The following is an 18,618-nucleotide window of genomic DNA, read 5'->3' as shown; positions in this document are numbered from 1 at the left end:
TCAGATACTAAAATAAGTCTTTGGGCTCCCTGTAGGTTTGAGCAGCAAAACTGCCATGCAAACTGAGCTATCAGCAGAAGAGTATGTCAGTGTGTTGGCAGGTCTGTGTTTGTCCTTCTGCTCCTCAGGACCACGGCAGAATTCCTAAATTTTTCTGTCCTGAAGAATTTGGATGTTCTCATACTTTTTTCATTGTGCCTTTGGGAAAAATCACTCAACCTCTCTACCTTATTGTACCTGAGGATAAGAAAAGGCTCATGGGTGCAATGGATGTGCAGTAGAAGAAGATACGTTTTATTAGATAGGGGACAGCATAGGAAAACCAATGAAATTGGAGTTTACTTCTGGTTTAGCTGCAGGTTTCCAAGTGACCTTGGGCATTGGCTGGTTACCTGTAATATTTGTACTGAACTACCCTACCTGTAACATATTAACAATTTTTCAGTAACAAACAGATGTGAAAGATAAATGAGCTTTTATATATATGTGTGTGTATATATATATATATATATGAAAAAAATAATGGTTATTGTTTGGTGTATTGTGCATCTTACGGTGTAAAGGATGATAACTAACATGGCGTTTACCATATACTTCATCTCATTTTCATAGTTACCTGATGAGGGAGCCCTAGGCTTACATTTTCAAATACCAGCCTACCATATTTTTAAACAAAATGTTCTAGATTTTCTTTTCCAGCCCAGTATTAGAATGAAAATTGAGTTTATGTCTCTCAATAACATGTTGTTTTACCATCTTGTATTTGGCATATCCAGTAGATCTCAGCCCTGCTAACATTACTACTCAGGACTTTCAACACAATTAGTTTAAGGCTATAAATGAATTGTATCATGAAGTGCAACTGTTATTTGCAAGCTCAAGGGTAAACACAAGTGAGATTGGATTAACCTCTTCTAATTTTGGCAATACAGAATCTTCTCTCTACTTGCTGCCTGGCTTGCACATTAGTTGGTAGAATTTGCCATTATTTCATTTACTGCTCCTCCACTGGCAAGTCCTGGCAGTTACTGTAACAAAGGTGCTACCACTAAATCCTCTTCTATGAATGCTCAAAACATTGGTCTCAAGTCTGCTTTGAGCACTGACCCTTGTCTCATGTGTTTTAAGAGGCACTTACAAGAGCTGTGACATGGTTCTGACCAGCAAGCAGAGCACATATGAGTTATGAATTCTGATGCTACACTGACATTCCCCAGCATTTATCTTTACTTTGGAAATGAAAGAGGGGAAAATTTCTGCCCAGTGACACAAATCAAATGTAATAAAGAGTAAAGTAAAATTTTATACCAGATTACTTGTTTTCCTGATTTCTTTCAAACTTTTTTTTTCCTAAGTTGCATTTCACTGATGAATAAGATACTTCAGATATAATACTTCACTACAAACACTTAAAAACCCCCATAGAATCATAGAATAGTTTGGGTTGAAAGGGACTTTCAAATGTCATCTTGTCCAACCCCCTTGAAATGAGCAGGGGCATCTTCAACTATATCAGGTTGCTCATTATTGACAATGAAAAGCTAGAATCATCTTCCTGCCAGCCTGTTTTAATATAGTCTTCTATTTAGGTTAAGACATTTTACAGTTGAAAAATGTAAGTTTATATCTTGTATTTTCATCTTGGCAGCATGAGTTTGAAAGCAAGAAATGTTTCCCAGTAGCTATCTCATGCGGTTACAACAGCTGAAGGAATATCCTCAGTATTTTCTCCTTAAAAACACACTGGTTGAGTTGGATAAATACTTATTTCATCCGTCCTCTGCCAAAGGTGAATACATGGTTCCTCTGTACAGGTGCCATTTAGTGAGTGGGATTCCTATCACCCCATCCATGGGCAAAATAGTAACAAATTACTTACTGAGACAGAGCTTGTGACTGACTCCCAGTTGGTTTCTGAGGCTGCATGCTGGAAATCATCCTAAGGGGAAAAACCCACAGGAAAAATCACCATTAAGGTAATGTCCTAAATTAACTGCAGAACCTAAAAAGTCTTTCAGCATTCATTATCTGTCATCTTTTTCAACCTTGTTTAATGCAAGAGGCCCTTGCTATGTGCCATTTCTAAATAATACTACTTCCATTCAGGCTCCTCCCTTTTCATTGTTTGTAAACTAGCTCTTTCTGAGCTTGCTGAGGCAAAAATAGGTATTATTATTATTTATAATATATGTTCCTTTGCATAGCAAGACCTAATTTGGTCAAGACCATTACATTCATCTTCCATCAGAAATATTAAATACCACCTCTGTATGTCTACATACAGGTATTAATGCTGTTCCTCAAACTGATCCATTCTGGAAAGAATGTGGATGTGATAATACTCTGGTATTACTTAGACAACATGAAAAGCAGGACAATCTAAGCCATTTGAAATGTAGTCCTAACATCAGTGTACTGCCGTTGGTGGCCTTACTGAACAGAACTTGCTTATCTGTGCAGAGCACTGAATAGCACAATGTCCTTTGCATAAAAAAACACAGCCACAGTACGTTTACATTGGAAGTGTCATCACACAAAACCTGTGGGCATTCATGATTAATTGGAGCACAGGGATGGGATTCATCTCATCTGCCTTTGGAAATCTACACAGCAAAAATCTAAGCTAGTCACCCTTGTTTCCATTTATGGTCAACTGAAACTAGCATTTCCAGGGTGCAAGTCATAGAATCACAGAATCATAGAATAGTTAGGGTGGGAAAGGACCTCAAGATCAACTAGTTCCAACCCCCCTGCCATTTAGAAGCTTAATTTGGGATGACATTGCATTCTAAAAATGTTTTTTTTCTCTCCATTGTCTACAGAGGGAGTCTGAGAGGACTAGCTTAGACACAGATATTAAAAATGTAGATATTTACATGTGGTCACCTGAATCTGAATCCACTTATCTGACCAGTGATAAGCAATCATTGCTTAAATAACGAAGTAGCCATTTCTTTAATCTTTTGGCACTTCTACTCATTTCCAACTGGAATAATTAAACAACTAAAAATGGAAAAAAAAGCAATATTACAGAATGGTTATTTAACAGACACATGCAGTGAATAGCTAATGATTGGCATGCAGGTAATGAACGGGGACTGAAATGACAGCTTACCAAAATTTTTATTTTTAATAACAGAATTTATAATGAAAGCACTTAAAATGGATCAGTGCCTGGGCTCACCATTCTACACTGACTACGCATTTTTTAAGATGGCAACTGAAGGGGAAAATGGAAAGGCAGCTGCTCTGCTGATGTTCTTGAGACTCGGTGCTGCATTGCACCACAAATATATGTTTATATTTCAATTCTTTCTTAGGAGTGAAAAGAGAAAATTGATCACATAATCTGTTATTTCATCAGTAAAAATCTCCCCTAGTCAAGAAGAATCACTTTCAGATCCAGACTCAATATACATGGTATTTTATTTTTTAAATTTCCTACAGAAAAATATTCAAATATCTTAAAACCACAAGATTGTTTATTCAGTATTGTTGATGATTCTTCTTCTTAAAATGTTCCTTTCTCGCAAATTTGAGGCGTTAGAAGTAGTAGAAATAGAAGCCCTGCAGAACAGGGCTAAGGGAGTTACTGAGGCCCAAATTGCCATCACATTACAAGTCACTAAGTGACCACTGAAAATGCAGAGCTATTTAAGCATTAATAATTAAAGTGGCAATTTTATTCTAAGAATATAAAAGCAAAATATTATTGGTGAAATTTTAAATGCAGATTAAAAAAATTAAAAAACAAACAGTAAAGAGATCTGCAAATGCTATGACCAGGTTATAAACAATTCAGGAACTGTGGCCACATTCTTTACACATTTTGTTGCTCAGTTCTTGACAAGACATGACTTAGAGTAAATAAAAATGAATTTGAAAAGCTCATGCATCCTTTTGTAACGGTTGCCACTTGTAAAACTTGGAAATCGTTTCCTTTCTGTCATTAGCTTCCATTTAGCACTTCCAGAAAAAAGTGGCATTTTGCTCTGAGGCATTATTTTAAAACAGGAACAATCTGCCTCATTGAATGTCTGGAGAAGACCACAGACAAGGAATAATTTTGTGTTTGAAGTGATGGTGCCCTTGTGTTATCTAATTGTAGATGTCAAAACTGTTGCTTTAGTCTATGATTCTTTGAGATGGTTGATGCCAGGGAACCCCTCCAAAACTCTGAGATAGACATGTAGCACCTGCTTCTTGGATCTAAAACCTGATGACTGCACATTTTGACTATGATTTTATTTCATCTGCATAAACTATTCACAACTATATGGCTTTGTTCCACCATCACTCAAGGCAGCTGTAGTCATTTTTGGCTTCTCAAAGCTTTCAAACTCTCCAGTTTGAAGATTATTGTTATCTATGGCTTCTTCTTGTAGCTATTTCAAGTAATAATACCAAAGTGGTTCTCATCATTACAAAACCCTCTCTTCCTTTATCAGCATTGTCCCTAGCAGAACCTGAAGGACAAATCTATTTTCAGTGCTATGTATTCAATTCATGCTACTCTGTTTACGCAAATTTGCATGTGATCACTTGACTATTTCATTATGACCACTTACAGATCACTTGACTATTCTTCATTATTTAAAATGGTATATTATATTAAATATTATAATACCCAATTAACAAAAATTAGATCTTTTTAAATGAATACTGGAAAAATAGGGTAGTAATAATTTAGCTACATCAGCCTGACAACAGTGCTTCTATATTTGCATATGTGTCATGGTAACATAACAACATTAATGAGACTTCAGCAACACATTGCATTAACTGTCCTAGAAACAGGAAAAAATACAGGCAAAACAACAGGGCTACCAATTACCTTCTAATAACACTACTTTTACTGTAGAAAAATGACTTCCATACCTCAACTTCCAAAATTACACCTCAGAAAGAGAAATCCTAAGTCAGTTCTTAAAGATGTATAAATACATAAATATGTATGGACATTGATATATTGTTCTTGGCTCTGTTTGAGACAAAGATAAGCTACTCTTTCCTTTGAAGACTCTGTCTATAGCCTGTCTCCCTCCATTGATCTCTAATAAGTGACAAGGACTCAAGGGGGATACTCTTTGCTTCACCTAGGGCTTTTACAAGTGGAGATCATGACGCAAAATCACTGCTATCAAGGATATATGAGACTGTAAACACAGATAGCACTAGTTGCTGCAGAAAATGGTTTGCAGCCTGGGAGTTCATGACCTGTATCAGCACAGGCTCTGCCAGGGTCAAGCCATTGGGTTTGGCAGGGGTATGAACAGGGAGGTATCAGGGAGACACCAGGGATGAGGTTGGAAAGCTCATCAATTTGAGAAGCGCGTTGTCCATGACTCATTTTTCTGCATCACAACTATGGCAAAACACGTGAGTCCTCCAAGCTATGGTGAATTACTACCTGGTCCTCAAATTAAAAGCAAGAAGCACTTTCTAGCATTCCTGTGATTCTTCACTTTTTACATACTTTATCACTGTAGGCCAGCCTTTAGCCATGTTGGTACATGACACCTATGAGGCATGATGCCTGGGAAATGCAATGACCACCACAGCATGGGCAAAACACATGAGCAGTTCTCTCCAGTGAAAAGAAGCAGACCCATATCTCTATAAGATCCTATATAAATTCTTTCCCTTAATCTGCAAGTCTCTGGGTGGTTAGATTAGGTTTGGTAAAAGATTGCTTATCTGCCAAAAGGACCATAAACTACGCATAATAAACGCTGAGGTGATGCCCTCTGCTTCAGGGAATGGGAAAGGTTCACAAAAGCGCTGTGGAAAGAAGAGTCCAGACAGCATCCTAGACTGATGTTTAAGGCCTACTGGTTTAATAAGGTCCTCTCCAGAAGGAAAAACCTTCTCTAGGGTGACCTGGTCATGGAAGCGGAAGAGAAGTAAGGGTGGAATGGTGAAAATGCAGGCATGTTCTTGGGGCAAGTAAAGATGAGAAAGAGGAGAACAGAAACAAATTAAGGAAAAATTACCAATATTTTCTCTGATCACTGAATTTATAGGGATTACATTTTATATATAAAGCAACAGGCATTTCAAGCAAATAAACCCCGAACTCTGGAAACAGTAAAAGCAACAGCGTTCGGTAAGTAACAGACAAAAGAAAAGTTATAGTTCCATTAAAAAAATTGTTATGATACTCAAGTTTGTACACTTCCACTGATTAATTATAATTTCCTATATAGCATTTTAGTACACTCCAATTTTTATTCTTAAAGATAACTGAAAGCACAGATATACACCTTAAAATGCCTTTTTCTTTGATGATATTTTCAGTTCATCACATTGCTAGTTTTCATAATCACATCAGAATGATATTTATCACCACTTCGAATGATGCTGAAAGATGACTATTTTCCTACATCTGGCTACTGACTAGGAAGTCAGAGGCTGCATTTTCCTCACTTGCATTAATGGGTAAGTAACTGCTCTGTTCAGTTCTAGTGACCAGGCTTTAAAATATAAGATATTGAATTTGGAAAGGATGCAACAATGATTGTTCATTATCTGGAAATCATGCCTTGTAATGATTGCAACACTAAATGGAGGCCAGGGTCTTTCAGGAAGGTTAGAGGTAACTTAACCTTATTTCTCCTGATAATAATCTGTAGTTAGCTACAAAAGGCCATTACCAATGTCAACAAGCTCTTTTATCTGGCAGTGCAAAGTATTTAACAAAATCAGGTGTTTGTACTCTGAAGGCAGTTAATTTTCAAACTGAAAGTGCAAGCACATTTTACTACTGATGGCAGCTGCTACTGGATCAGATAAGAAATTAAGAAATAACTTTAACCATACTGACTTTTCTATTTTTCGGTGTAGTCCCATAAAGGCAGGCCATCCATGACATCACAGTTTTAAAGCCAGTACCAAGAGGTCAGACAGCCACCAAAGTGTCTGATCCCTAACGTGATAGTATGATTGTTGCCCTTTAAAAAAAGACATAAATTGAGTGTCTAAAGCCCAGCTGCCACAACATATCAATAGCTACAACCTTATCGGTTATGACTAAGTTAATGCTAGTGCAAAATGATGTATAAAATAACTCTTTGATTTGTTCTGACACATTTACTAGCTATAACTTAGTGGGAAGAACAAGATACTTAAAATTTCAAAAGTTTAAGGCTGTAATCATGATTTAGGTTAACTGCAGTTTGATACATTTATTTATGAAAATTTGAAGTAAAACTGAAGCAGAAAAATATACTTAGTTAACAGTTACATTTGGCCAATATTTCTCTTCATCCTTCACCTAGTTATAGAATTAGGCAATACTGGGTGCATGTTAAGAGTCCCCAGTACACTGACATTTAAATGATCTCTCTAAAAGGTCAGATATTACTTGCTCAAAAGAGATGATAGCTATGCCTTTGAAAACTCAGATGTCATCTAACACTACAGTGACAATGAACACCCTGTTGATGCACATACCCACAGGAGAGTGCACAGGCATTCACTGCCATGCAGTGCAAATTGTGCATTACCTTTAATTTTTCTGTTCATCACAGAAACCTCTCCTTACATCTACACGGGATTTTCTTTGCTAACAGCTACTCTGGGTCATACTAAAGTTAAGCAATTGTAAACAACTTATAAATGAATCCTCTTTTTGCATTTTTACCTGATTGGCAAATTTTACTTCTGCAGTTAAACACTGGGACACAAAACTTGAAAGGCCCTTCCAGGTTGTCATTTCCAAACCCCTCACACTGGTTGGCTGTTTCCAAACTAAATTTATCCTTATTGCACTTATGTAAGTGCCAGCTTTGCCCTTTTCTTTCTCTCCCAAGTTTGCTTCCTGCAGTACTTCTGAAGAGATGCTACATCTCCTCTCAGCATCCGCTGTATTACACTAAGAAGCCAAGTTGTCTTGGCCCTCAGTAAGAAATGTCCTCTTTTCCCCTCTCTGTCCTCTAGCTGTTCCCTGAACACAGTCCAATAAAGATGTGGTTGTTCCATGCTGCAGGAACTGAAAGTGTACAAATCATTCAAGAAAAGATGCAAATACTTTCTCACTGGTCCTATGCCTAGTACATATAGAAATTTTCTTCTCCCCTTTTTGTAAACCAATGAGATGCCATTTAACAGAAAATGTTTTTGTTGTTAATCCCTACATGAGTGACCTCTTTGATCTTTCTGGGCTGTTGCATTTCACTGCAAATCAATTCTCCAGTGCTCAAGGTCATTCAGTCATCCTATCTGACACTCATGAATTCCCATTCATGAGTAATGCAATTCAGCTCTATGTGTGCTGCAAAAGCCACTAAAATGCTCCTATGAAAGGTTGTGCTCTGGTCCCTAAACTCCCCTGAAAATAAAACCAATCATAAGACCAACCCTTTAGAAACTCCCATTAGTGAGCTCTCCCTGGCTGGATACTCCCTTTTGCATTAGAGCATATTATCTCCCCTTTGACTGCCTCACAGCTTTTTTATTAATTGCTATCTCCTCCAGCGTAAGTGATTGTTTCCTGTGTGGCACTGGGTGAGATGCTCCCCTGAAGTCCAATTAGATTTGCTATACAGCATTTCCTTCCCCTCTAGACTATTCTCCAGTTTGGCATGAGCTCCTCTGATAAAGAGACCTGGAGTTTTTTCTAGTTGACAAGTGCCCTATAAGCTTTCTAGGTCAGACTAATGAGGGTACTGCTGCCCTGGCCATTCTCATGCCATTGATGCTACAGAATGCCAATGCATTCATAGTTTCTACATGACCTATAACTCACCTTATCGCTATCCAGAGATGCAAGCCAGGTGTGCTAAGAATCTGGCTGCTCCCTGCTTGCTCCCTTTATATTACTATTGTATAGAATAGGAGACGCTTTCAGCAGTAACTCTGTGCCTTATGGTCTGTGGTGCCCATTTCTTGGCAGTGACAGCGGAAGATGCTGAAGGCAACTAGGGTACTTTCTCACCTTGTGTCTAAGCATACTTGGGCCACAGTACTGGTCCATTTCACATGGCTTGCTGGTGTCCCTGTGATGTCCCAGCTCTGCTAGGGCAGTGGGAAGTGGACGTCAAGAGGAGTCCTGGTCAGTGTGATGCTGCACATCAAGATGGTGGAGTTGGACTGCTGCCAAGTGGAAAAAAGCTTGGGAGGACTGACCCTATGAGCCAAAAACTCTCTCCCAGGTCAGAGTCCAGTGCCCTTGGGAGAGCTTTGGTGGACTTATGCCACGCTGACTGACAGAAGCAGCCTCTCTAGTAAAAGGCAAATCTGCCCTGAGCAAAGCTGAAAAAGCTGACACTTCACTTGCCTGGCAGCCTCCAGGTGGAAAAAAAGTCCTTCAGAGTTAACAGAAGGCAGTGGCAGCTGGTTATTTCAGGTCCTCCTTCTTGGTGTGACTCACACCAAATGGGAATGCACTGAGAGGCCCCAGTACTATGGGTATAAGGAAAAATATTAATGAAAGAAAACCTCCTAGGAGCTACAGCTACCTATTAATTTTCAGTCTACTTCCCACTTGGGTTTCTGCCTATTTTTTATAGATTTAAGCATGCTCTATAATCAGTGGAAATAATCATTTGCAAATAGAGCCTAATTTCATTTAATATTCCAACTTTTCCATGGTTCTACTAGGAGGATCTGCTAAGTGCTCTGACATGCACACTCATATTTTCAGTTGTGATTTGGGAGAAACATGGGAGGAATAATAACAGTAATGAAAAACTCTAATGGAGCTAAGCAAATTTAATTGCAAAGCTGAGGACACAATGTAAAAAGGTACTGGTAAGGGACATTACTTGTCCTAGCAGCAATCCCAGCCTATTGATTTATTTGTGAAAGATCCATTTGTTTTTGAGCTCTCTCCCAGAGGATGCTGCTTCATTCTGCAGTAAGCATGCAGCAGGAGCATGTATTATGTTTCACAGATAATGCAAAGAAAAACAATTTGTTCACTCTCCTGCTTTGACTGGAAGGCATTGCTTTTTCTAGGACGACAAGAAGGGACTGATATACAAACTTTCAAGATGACAGCAATAATCACAAAACCAGCAAGAATACATAATCTCTGAAGAATAAAAGAACTGTTTTCTCTTAGCTTTTTCAGGTTTTCAATAAGATCAAAACCAGTTGATTCAGAATCACAGAATCATAATAATAGAATCAGATAGGTTGGAAAACACCTTTAAGATCACCATGTCCAACGATTACCCCAGGACTGCCAAGACCACCACTAAACCATACCACTGAGGGCCTACCTGGCTACCCCCTCTGTAAAGGAATTTTTCCTAATATCCAGTTTAAACCTCTCCTGGAGCAGCTTCAGGCTGTTCACTCTTGTCTTACTGCTTGTTACTTGGTAGAAGAGACCAACCCCCATCTCACTACAACCTCCTAGAGATCTATAAAGTCCCCCCTGAGTTTCTCTTCTCCAGAATAAACAACCGCAGTTCCCTCAGCAGCTCCTTGTAAGACTTGTTGCCCAGACCCTTCACCAGCTCTGTTGCCCTTTTCTATACCAGCTGCAGCACCTCAATGTCTTTCTTTTAGTTAGGGGCCCAGAACTGAACACAGTATTCGAGGTGCGGTCTCACCAGTGCCCAGTACAGGGGGATGATCACCTCCCTGGCCCTGTTGGATACGTTATTTCTCATATAAGCAGGATGCTGTTTGACTTCTTGGCTACCTGGGCACAAGCTGGCTCATGTTCAGCCGGCCGCCAAACAGCACCCCCAGGTCTTTTTCTGCAGAGCAGCTTTCCAGCCACTCTTCCCGAGGCCTGTAGCATTGCATGTGGTTGTTGTGGCCCCAGTGCAGGACCCAGCACTTTGCCTTATTGAACCTCACACCACTGGCCACAACCCATCAATCCCGCCTGTCCAGATCCCTCTGCAGAGCCTCCCTATCCTTCAGCAGATCTGTAGCTTCACCCTGGCAAGGTGATCTGTAACAGAATCTTACCAGGATATCAGCTTGGATGGCCTTCCCTCTGATCTTCACCCACAAACTTTCAGCCTTCTCATTCACAACATTGAGTTCAAGGCAGTTGGTGTACTCCCTGACATACAACACAACCACCTCTTTTTCCTTGCCTATCCCTCCTAAAGAGCCTGTAGCCATCCATTGCAGCACTCCAATCATGCAAATCATTCCACCGTGTTTCTGTGATGGCAATTATGTCATGATTTCCCTGCTGCACAGTGGCTTCCAGCTCCTCTTGTTTGTTGCCCATGCTGTGGGCTTTGGCATAAATGCCTTTAAGTTGCCTTGTGGATCTCTACTTCAACAGTGGTATGCTACCCCATGGCTCATTTCTATCAAGATTTATTGCAAACAGCATGGGTTCAACTTGGGTTTCACCAAGCAGCTAGAGTAAGGAAAACTATCCAGACTAGACTTTCAGCCTATTCCTAAAAATGCCATTGACACTGTTAAAGCTAAGTATCTTAAGAACACTTCTCATTTCTCTTATGCATATTCTTACAAATATCAGTTATAAGTAACACAGTGAATGAACACTAGGTAAAAAGAAAGCACCTTACATTTGTCATATTTTTTAAACAATCTGACTAAACCATGTTATCAGGTTTGGGATCAGCTTACTAAAAGCCAGCGTGGGAAATCCTTCTAAACATTAAACTGAGGTCACGATCTCAGAATCAGGAAGGTATGCACTGGATCAGAATTAGTCTGTGACACATTTTATTTAAATTCTAACTAAATACAAGCATAACCAAATAGACTAAGGATTGCTGTAGAATTATAATAAAGGTTTTCCAAACAATGAAAATCAAGAGGAATAGGTCATTTCATTTTTATACTAATGACCTGGAAATTCTCACACAGTTGAAGCCAAAAAAAAATTTTTTTTTTTTTTAAAAAAGAAGTTGTAAACACATTCAATACAAATAAATATTCTGGGACTACTGGAGGTCAGAAGCAGAGGCAGGAAATAAGAACAAGCTCTTATTTAGAAGAATGCAAATGGAGAAAAAGATACAAGCCATAAACTCTATTTGATGGCACGCACGGACTCAGAAAGGAACTAGTGCCAACAGCCTGGGCTGAGCAAAGAAGAAAAACAAGAAACTAACCTGTAATGTGACATGGTGACATGGGATACATGATGACTTATGCCTGCACACAGTAGATTTCCCCCAGGATGCAGATGATCTTCTCTATACCAAGGCAGTGCCACACCATCAGAAATCACTACCTCCCAGGGGACAACAGGCAGAGGTGGGTGTGTGTGAACATCTATATGTCTTCACCACCTTCCCATGGGTGCAGATCTGGGTTGTGCTCAGAAAAGAGTGAGGTCTGTGGGTGTAAGCAGCTTTTCTGGAAACCAGTAATGGGTATTCTCCAGATAACAGGCACAGACAGTTTTAACCTACTTGGGTGCGGTATCAGATCTATAAAAATTGCAGGAGGTAGCTTCATTCCCCACCTACAAAGATGCCAAGGTAGCACCAAACACATGACATCCTGGCCTTGCAGTGCTGGTCTGAGAAAGCCAGGTTTTTAGGTTGCTCACCTCCATCAGCAATGCAGGTCTATGGGAAGAAAACAGGGGGAGAGTACTCCTGTACCTTCTGGCAGAAAGACTTTGTGATTCAAAACTGAGTCTTTCTTGAACACCAGAGAGCATATTTAATGTATCAAACATACAGTCTGTTTTTACTGCTGGTTCTAATAGAGCCCTCCTGGCCATACTGATAATCTTTGCTCAGAATGGCAAACCCTCCTGGATAGCCACTAAACCAGAGGAAGACCAGCAGCCATGCAATTCTCCAGATTTCTGCTACTGGTACTACAAGTGCTTTCTCTGTTTTTAATCTACTTCTTAATGCACCTCGAAAATGTAACTGAACCAGCACTGAAGTAGCAATACCAGCACTCAAAGTTGCTGCTAAGGCAGGAAGGCAGAGTGTTTACTTTCACATATTTGTGATGGAGATAAATTACATATATAGAGAGCAGTGTCCTATTTTCTGCTGCTTTGTATTATCTGCCCTGTCTGCTCTTTATTTTTTTCCCTTCAAAGCTCAATAGTACCATTTTTTTTCTGCATAAACTCATTCATATGCAGAAAAGGGGTGGAGGGCCTGAATATGAATGTGACTTATATATCCGGGCTCTTTGCTAACCATGAGCATAAGATAAACACATTAGACCTCGTGTTCATCATGCCTGCCTAGAGGATAGGCAGCTCAGAGGTAATATGGACATGCAGCATACTGTTCATCTTGAAATAAGGATATCATTTCCAGTCACATGCAAAAGTTTCACCTCCTCTGTAAAAACAACAATTGTTTTCTGTTTGATTTAGGTATTCATACCTACACAGGATTTCCAATTTCTATTCACTTCTAGAGAAAACAAAATTTTCAGCAGCCTATTTCCATCACAAGCAGCTTCTTCAGCATGCAACAAAACCCACATGGAGCAGTCAGACTATCTGTCCTCTTCCAAGGATTTTTTTTGTTTCAAGCTTATTAGATGGATCTTGGTGTGAGATAAATTTTCATGGCCCAAAGGTGGTTGTCCTTTTCTTTTTTTTTTTTTTTTTTTTTTGACCCAGGATAATATTCTCTTTTCAAATTGCCTGTAAGCCTGCAAACATTGAAAGCCAAGGCTAACAGATGCCATTAATTCTGTCACTCACTGTGATGTCAAGCACTGATGAGAAAATGAAAGATCGACCTCAATGTGTAAGAACTTTTGGGCTACATGTATATTAGTAAGTAAAATGAGGTAGAGATTGGTCAGATATAGTATGACTGTATGACTGTCCTAGGACATAACTATTACTCTGCAAAACAGAGTGGCCACAATAAACTACATATTGAAAGCAGCCTGAGGCTTGTGTTGGCCTCAAACCAGACATGCCGAAAATGTGACAGTGCAGACAACCTTGTGCCTGTGCTTTGGCTCACATCCAGCCTGTTTAAGAGTCTTTGTTAACAATTTGGGATGCACAGACTTCTTTATTAGAGGGTGCTGCAAGAGCTTGTATTTATGCTTCTTTATATGACTGATGGTTGGACAGCAACAATACTAGAATCAAGAACACACAATGAGACAACACAGTGCCTGACTCCTACAGTCCAAGGAAAACTTTCACTACAGAATACTTTTTTTACATATCAACTAAGAAATACATCGGGACCTAAATGTTGATTTAAAGGAAGCATGTTTATAGCCACCACCTTCAGAATTATTATTAACACACATTAAAAAAGGCTTCTGCAGCTTATGAAAAGAAGGGGACCTAGAAAATAAGTTTTGTCTGACATAAAATATCAATTTGTACCTTTAAAATATTTTCCCAAACAAAAAGGATTAGAATGAAAAAAAAAAACAAAACCAAAAAAACAGAAAACCAACCCTGTTGTCACAGAAAAATTGGATATTATTTGATTCTGCTTAAAATGGTCTGACAACAAGATACACAAATTCCCCAGATCTAACCATTATATTTAGCTTCCAGTGCTGCAGATGAGTTACAAAATCTGAGCTTGTGTAGTTACAGGCTCAGACCTTTTCTAGTTAAGCATGGACTAGTCATCAAACTGACAACCCAGGAAAACAGAACTACATTTTTCTTGGTATTTCAAGAGATAGAAAATGTGTTAATTTTGGGGGGTTTTGTTTTTCTGTTTGTTTGTTTGTTTTGGGTTTTTTGTTTTTTTTTTTTTTTGCATGGCATGTACATTCAAGATCAGCTCAGCACGGAGAGACATCTGTGGCATGAAAAACAGAGAGGGTTGTAGGCAAAGGATTATGCTAACAACCCAGGCACTGGATCTGAGGAGGTGTTCAGTTCAGTAGCACAAAGCTCAGCACCAGGCAGGGGCTTATTTTATGTAACAGTGTCATTTAGCAAAGAATTTTCTAGTAAGATTTATCCTATCAAGTCTAAAGTGACAGGAACTCTGCAACTAGTAACAGATGTGTGTGTGAATATGCATGTGTAATGGAAAACCAGAAATACCCTGTGACATATCTGTCATCTGTGTTATTATGAAGACATGCATGGACTTTATCGAGTGCTTAGAGCAAACCAGAAGGTTCTAAATTTAATAAAGATGTATGCATAGAAAATAAAAATTGGATTTATACAGCGTCATGGGTGCCTTTGGAAAGCTAATATATAGCACTAAGGTTATTTAAGCTAGACACAATGTGCTGAGCAAAGAACAGTGCCAGCCTGCAAGCACACCAGCTTCTCCAGCATGGAGGAAGGACCTTCTGTGATGATCTGTGCCTGGAACCGCAGAGTCAGAATAAGACTAAGAACTGCTAAAAGGAAGTGTAGACATCCCAAGAGCTCTAGTTATTATGCAACCTGTGAAGATGGGGAGGGATGAGAATAGCTGCAAGTCTTCTCCCACCCACAAAAACAGTTGCAAGTGGCTTGGTATAGTCTGAAGCTAATTTTTGCTGGTTTATCTTCCTGGTTTGGAATCTGGGATTCCTGTTCTCCATTTTTTAATCATACAATTTCTCAAACTAGAAAGGACCTCAGGTAATTCTGGCAGGCACAAAAAAGCAAGCATGCAAATAAAAGAGCAAAGCAGACAAATGGTTTTGCTCATCAGCCTCAGTTTGGCAATGAAGCCCACCCTTGCTGTCACAGTGTGACACACTAGACTACAAGCAGGAGCAACACAGTGTGCCTTTATAGCGTCTTTTAGAAGTTAATCCTGTGGCATTTTACAAAGGCTCATTGTGCTTGTGTTTGAGGTTGAAAGACCTGAGAATGTGAGAAGGTGTCAGGGCAAGCAGTTGTGGAGCCTGGCCTGGAGCTGCAGCTGTAAGGCCAGCACCCTCAGGACATGATGCTGCATCCAAACCGGCAGGCAATGCAACAGGAAACACAGCCATCCATCTCCACTGAGGACATGGAAAAACCACAAACACTATCACAACCCAGGAAACGGAAAGCTCACCCTGGAAAAGTGCAACCTAATGTGTTCCTAAATTACAAGCTGAGCACGAGGAGGAACCTAAGAAACTTGGGAGCTTAAAGATGGACTTAGCTGACAGCAGAAAACACATTAAAAGATACATTCCCAGTGTTAGAGCAGCCAAGCTGGCTACTGTTGGATAGACCTGCTTAAGCAGGGTACTGCGGCAGCTGACACTCCACCCATAATACAGCCCTGGTGATGTTCGAATCACCAGATTCAGCTCTCTTCACTACCACAATGACATTGTAAAAAGCTGGGAAAATCTGTGGGAGTTTTGAAAAGAACATCGGAAAAAAAGCTCTGAGGGGATTGGATAGCCTGAATTTTTAAGAAAGATTAAAAGCTAGAAACAGACATAATTTCTTGACTAAGCAATATGCAAAGAAGTGTGAGAGCACTCTGAAAATATATGAAGGAGATGGACACACACAACAAAGAGAACAGGCTTCTTTTATCAAAAATTAGGAAGGACTATAATAGCAGGCAATGGTATTGCACTAAAAAAAAAGGAAAACTAAAACTGATTAACAAACAAAAAATGTCTTTCCAACAGTGACTTATTAGTCTATGGCTTAATCTCCTGTGAAGTATGCTCCTATGCTTGTTATATTTAAAAATTATGCTAGATGAACGACCAATGAATTTAAAAACGGAAAATTCTTGTCCTTAATGAAAAATGGGCTGAATGACCTCACATCTTTAAATCATCACATTCTAGCTTTGGCTGCATTATGCATTACTAAACAAATAAAAAAAAAAAAAAGCCTACAATCCTCCTAAATTTAGACTCAGAAATCTTAAAACAAGCACTATAATTTGATCCAGGACTGTATTTTCCAGCAGTTACAGCTGTTGCAACAAACAAGGCAAAGATTTTTGTCTGTAAACAATTAAACACACATTATACACAATGCATTGTTTTCCCTGGCTTGCCAAGAATGACAAAAACACATTGAACAGTGTTAAGGTTGAAACAGACCCTGAAACCCAAACTTGGGCTAGAACAGTACAAGAGCAGGATTTGGCTGTCAGGCTTCCTAAGATAACACTGACACATGATCGAAGACATAGTTTGGTGGAACACAAAACATGAAGTTGAGCCTAGAAGCCCACCTCTCCACCAGACTGTGAAGACATGCAGTTCTGGTTTTGATTTAAAAAACAACTTGCAACCAAAACCTGCAGTGATGGGTTTTCACAAGCTCTTCAGTGCAGGTTGGAGATCTAGCATGTTTCAATTCACCAGTCACTTCCTCTGGGAGTCTGTCAGAATAAAATCCTGAATCAGACTGACTTTCTGCTCTTCTCCAGCACAGTTGGCATACATTAAAGTTAAGCTGCACCTTCAGCTTTTGTGTAAAATGTAGAGCAGAGACAGGAAAAGGCCCTGCGAGGAACAGGCTATCTCCTCTTCCTTTGTGGCCACAGTGGTAGAGGGGATAAGCCTTGCCACAATAAAGCACTAGGAGTTAATACATACCTCTTTGCAGCACTGCAATACAACCTTGTAGTGTACCCTGTATTTTTCTTTAACAGATTGCTTGACCCTAACTAACTGATATTTCATTTTCCAGTTTGCTTCTGCTGTATTTGCAAGAAAACATGTTGTGGTTGAATAATGCTTTTGAGCTTCTACAAAGAAACTATGATTTCTTTTTTGCTAACATGGGTACTGCGCATGATGGTCTTTTTCTGGTTTTGTCTTTGTATCTTTAACTTACCTTGGAAAAGTAGGAACTTCCTCTGGGTCACTGAGTTCCCCAGGAATTTTTAAGACAGGTAAGTACTGCCAGCAGGAGCTGCAGTCCTTCAAAATCTAAAGCTGTCCTAAATGAACAATGCCTCTAAGTCTTGTTACAATCAAGTATTTGTGACAGGATACTGCATTTGAGAACAACACTTGTGTTCGTATAATCCTTTGAAGATGTGAAGTGCAACATTTTCTTGTCCTTGGCCACTACCAGGAGTTAGGTGAATTTGCAAATAGTGCATAACACACCACTGGATTAAAGATGCAGAATGTTTAACAGGAATTGGACATCAACAGGATTGCTGTTATGCTAAGACAGATTGATGACAATGTCCTGCAAAGGAGCCATGCTTTAAGTGAGCTGTCAACAAGTCAGGGATGGAGGAGAGTAAATGTCCACTTCTTCACCATGCTGTTCATATAACAAAATTGCCAAGCACACATGCTTGCAGCTGGGAAAACACAAACACTAAGGTCTATTTTCCTTTCTGATTAAAATAACTGTTTTATCGGTTGAGGTCTGGCAGCTTTCAGGAGCTTCTGTATGCTTACTGGGTCCTGCTGTTTCTGTTTCTCGTATCTGTATTTCCCAGCCATAATTCAATTTTTCACCATGTTCCCAGCAGGCCTTTTTCCACCTCTGACATATCCCAAATCCAGCTCTACTGCTCTTCAAGTTCAGTCAGAGCTTTTGCCCAGAGTGGCTGATATAGTGAAATGGTCCTACTTTTGTCCTGCCTTTTACACCTACCCGATGCACACCTGCCCTCTCTCCTCTCCTAGACCCAGTCTTTCCTATTTCAGGTCCACTGCCTGTTTAAAATCTTCAATTCATTTACCTCATTTCCTTCACTGGGCAGAGAAGAGATTCAGAGCAGCCCTGAATTTTGCACATGGGTTGTTTTTATAAAAAATCTTTTCTGTCTA

At 39.5% G+C, this 18,618-nt stretch overlaps 1 protein-coding gene across 5 annotated transcripts in view; it reads right to left on the bottom strand.

The window, feature by feature from the left end:
• The window catches only part of PDGFD (platelet derived growth factor D), a 138,232-nt gene that overhangs the window by 29,478 nt on the left and 90,136 nt on the right, over window positions 1-18,618 (bottom strand). For 4 of the 5 annotated variants that reach the window (XM_061457803.1, XM_061457802.1, XM_061457805.1 and 1 more), the window contains one exon: window positions 1,880-1,939. The exons of the other annotated variant lie outside the window; for it this stretch is intronic. In XM_061457803.1, coding sequence (XP_061313787.1) covers window positions 1,880-1,939 — 60 coding nt within the window. The remainder of the gene's footprint in view (window positions 1-1,879; window positions 1,940-18,618) is intronic. 5 annotated transcript variants of the gene reach the window in all.

This window comes from Pezoporus flaviventris, unplaced genomic scaffold (assembly GCF_033815535.1).
Source record: "Pezoporus flaviventris isolate CSIRO_AGI_PZ_B2104156 unplaced genomic scaffold, CSIRO_AGI_Pfla_v1 ptg000025l, whole genome shotgun sequence".
Taxonomy (NCBI): domain Eukaryota; kingdom Metazoa; phylum Chordata; class Aves; order Psittaciformes; family Psittacidae; genus Pezoporus; species Pezoporus flaviventris.
The sequence above is the reverse complement of the archived record's forward strand: the minus strand, read 5'-3'. Positions and strand labels throughout refer to the sequence as shown.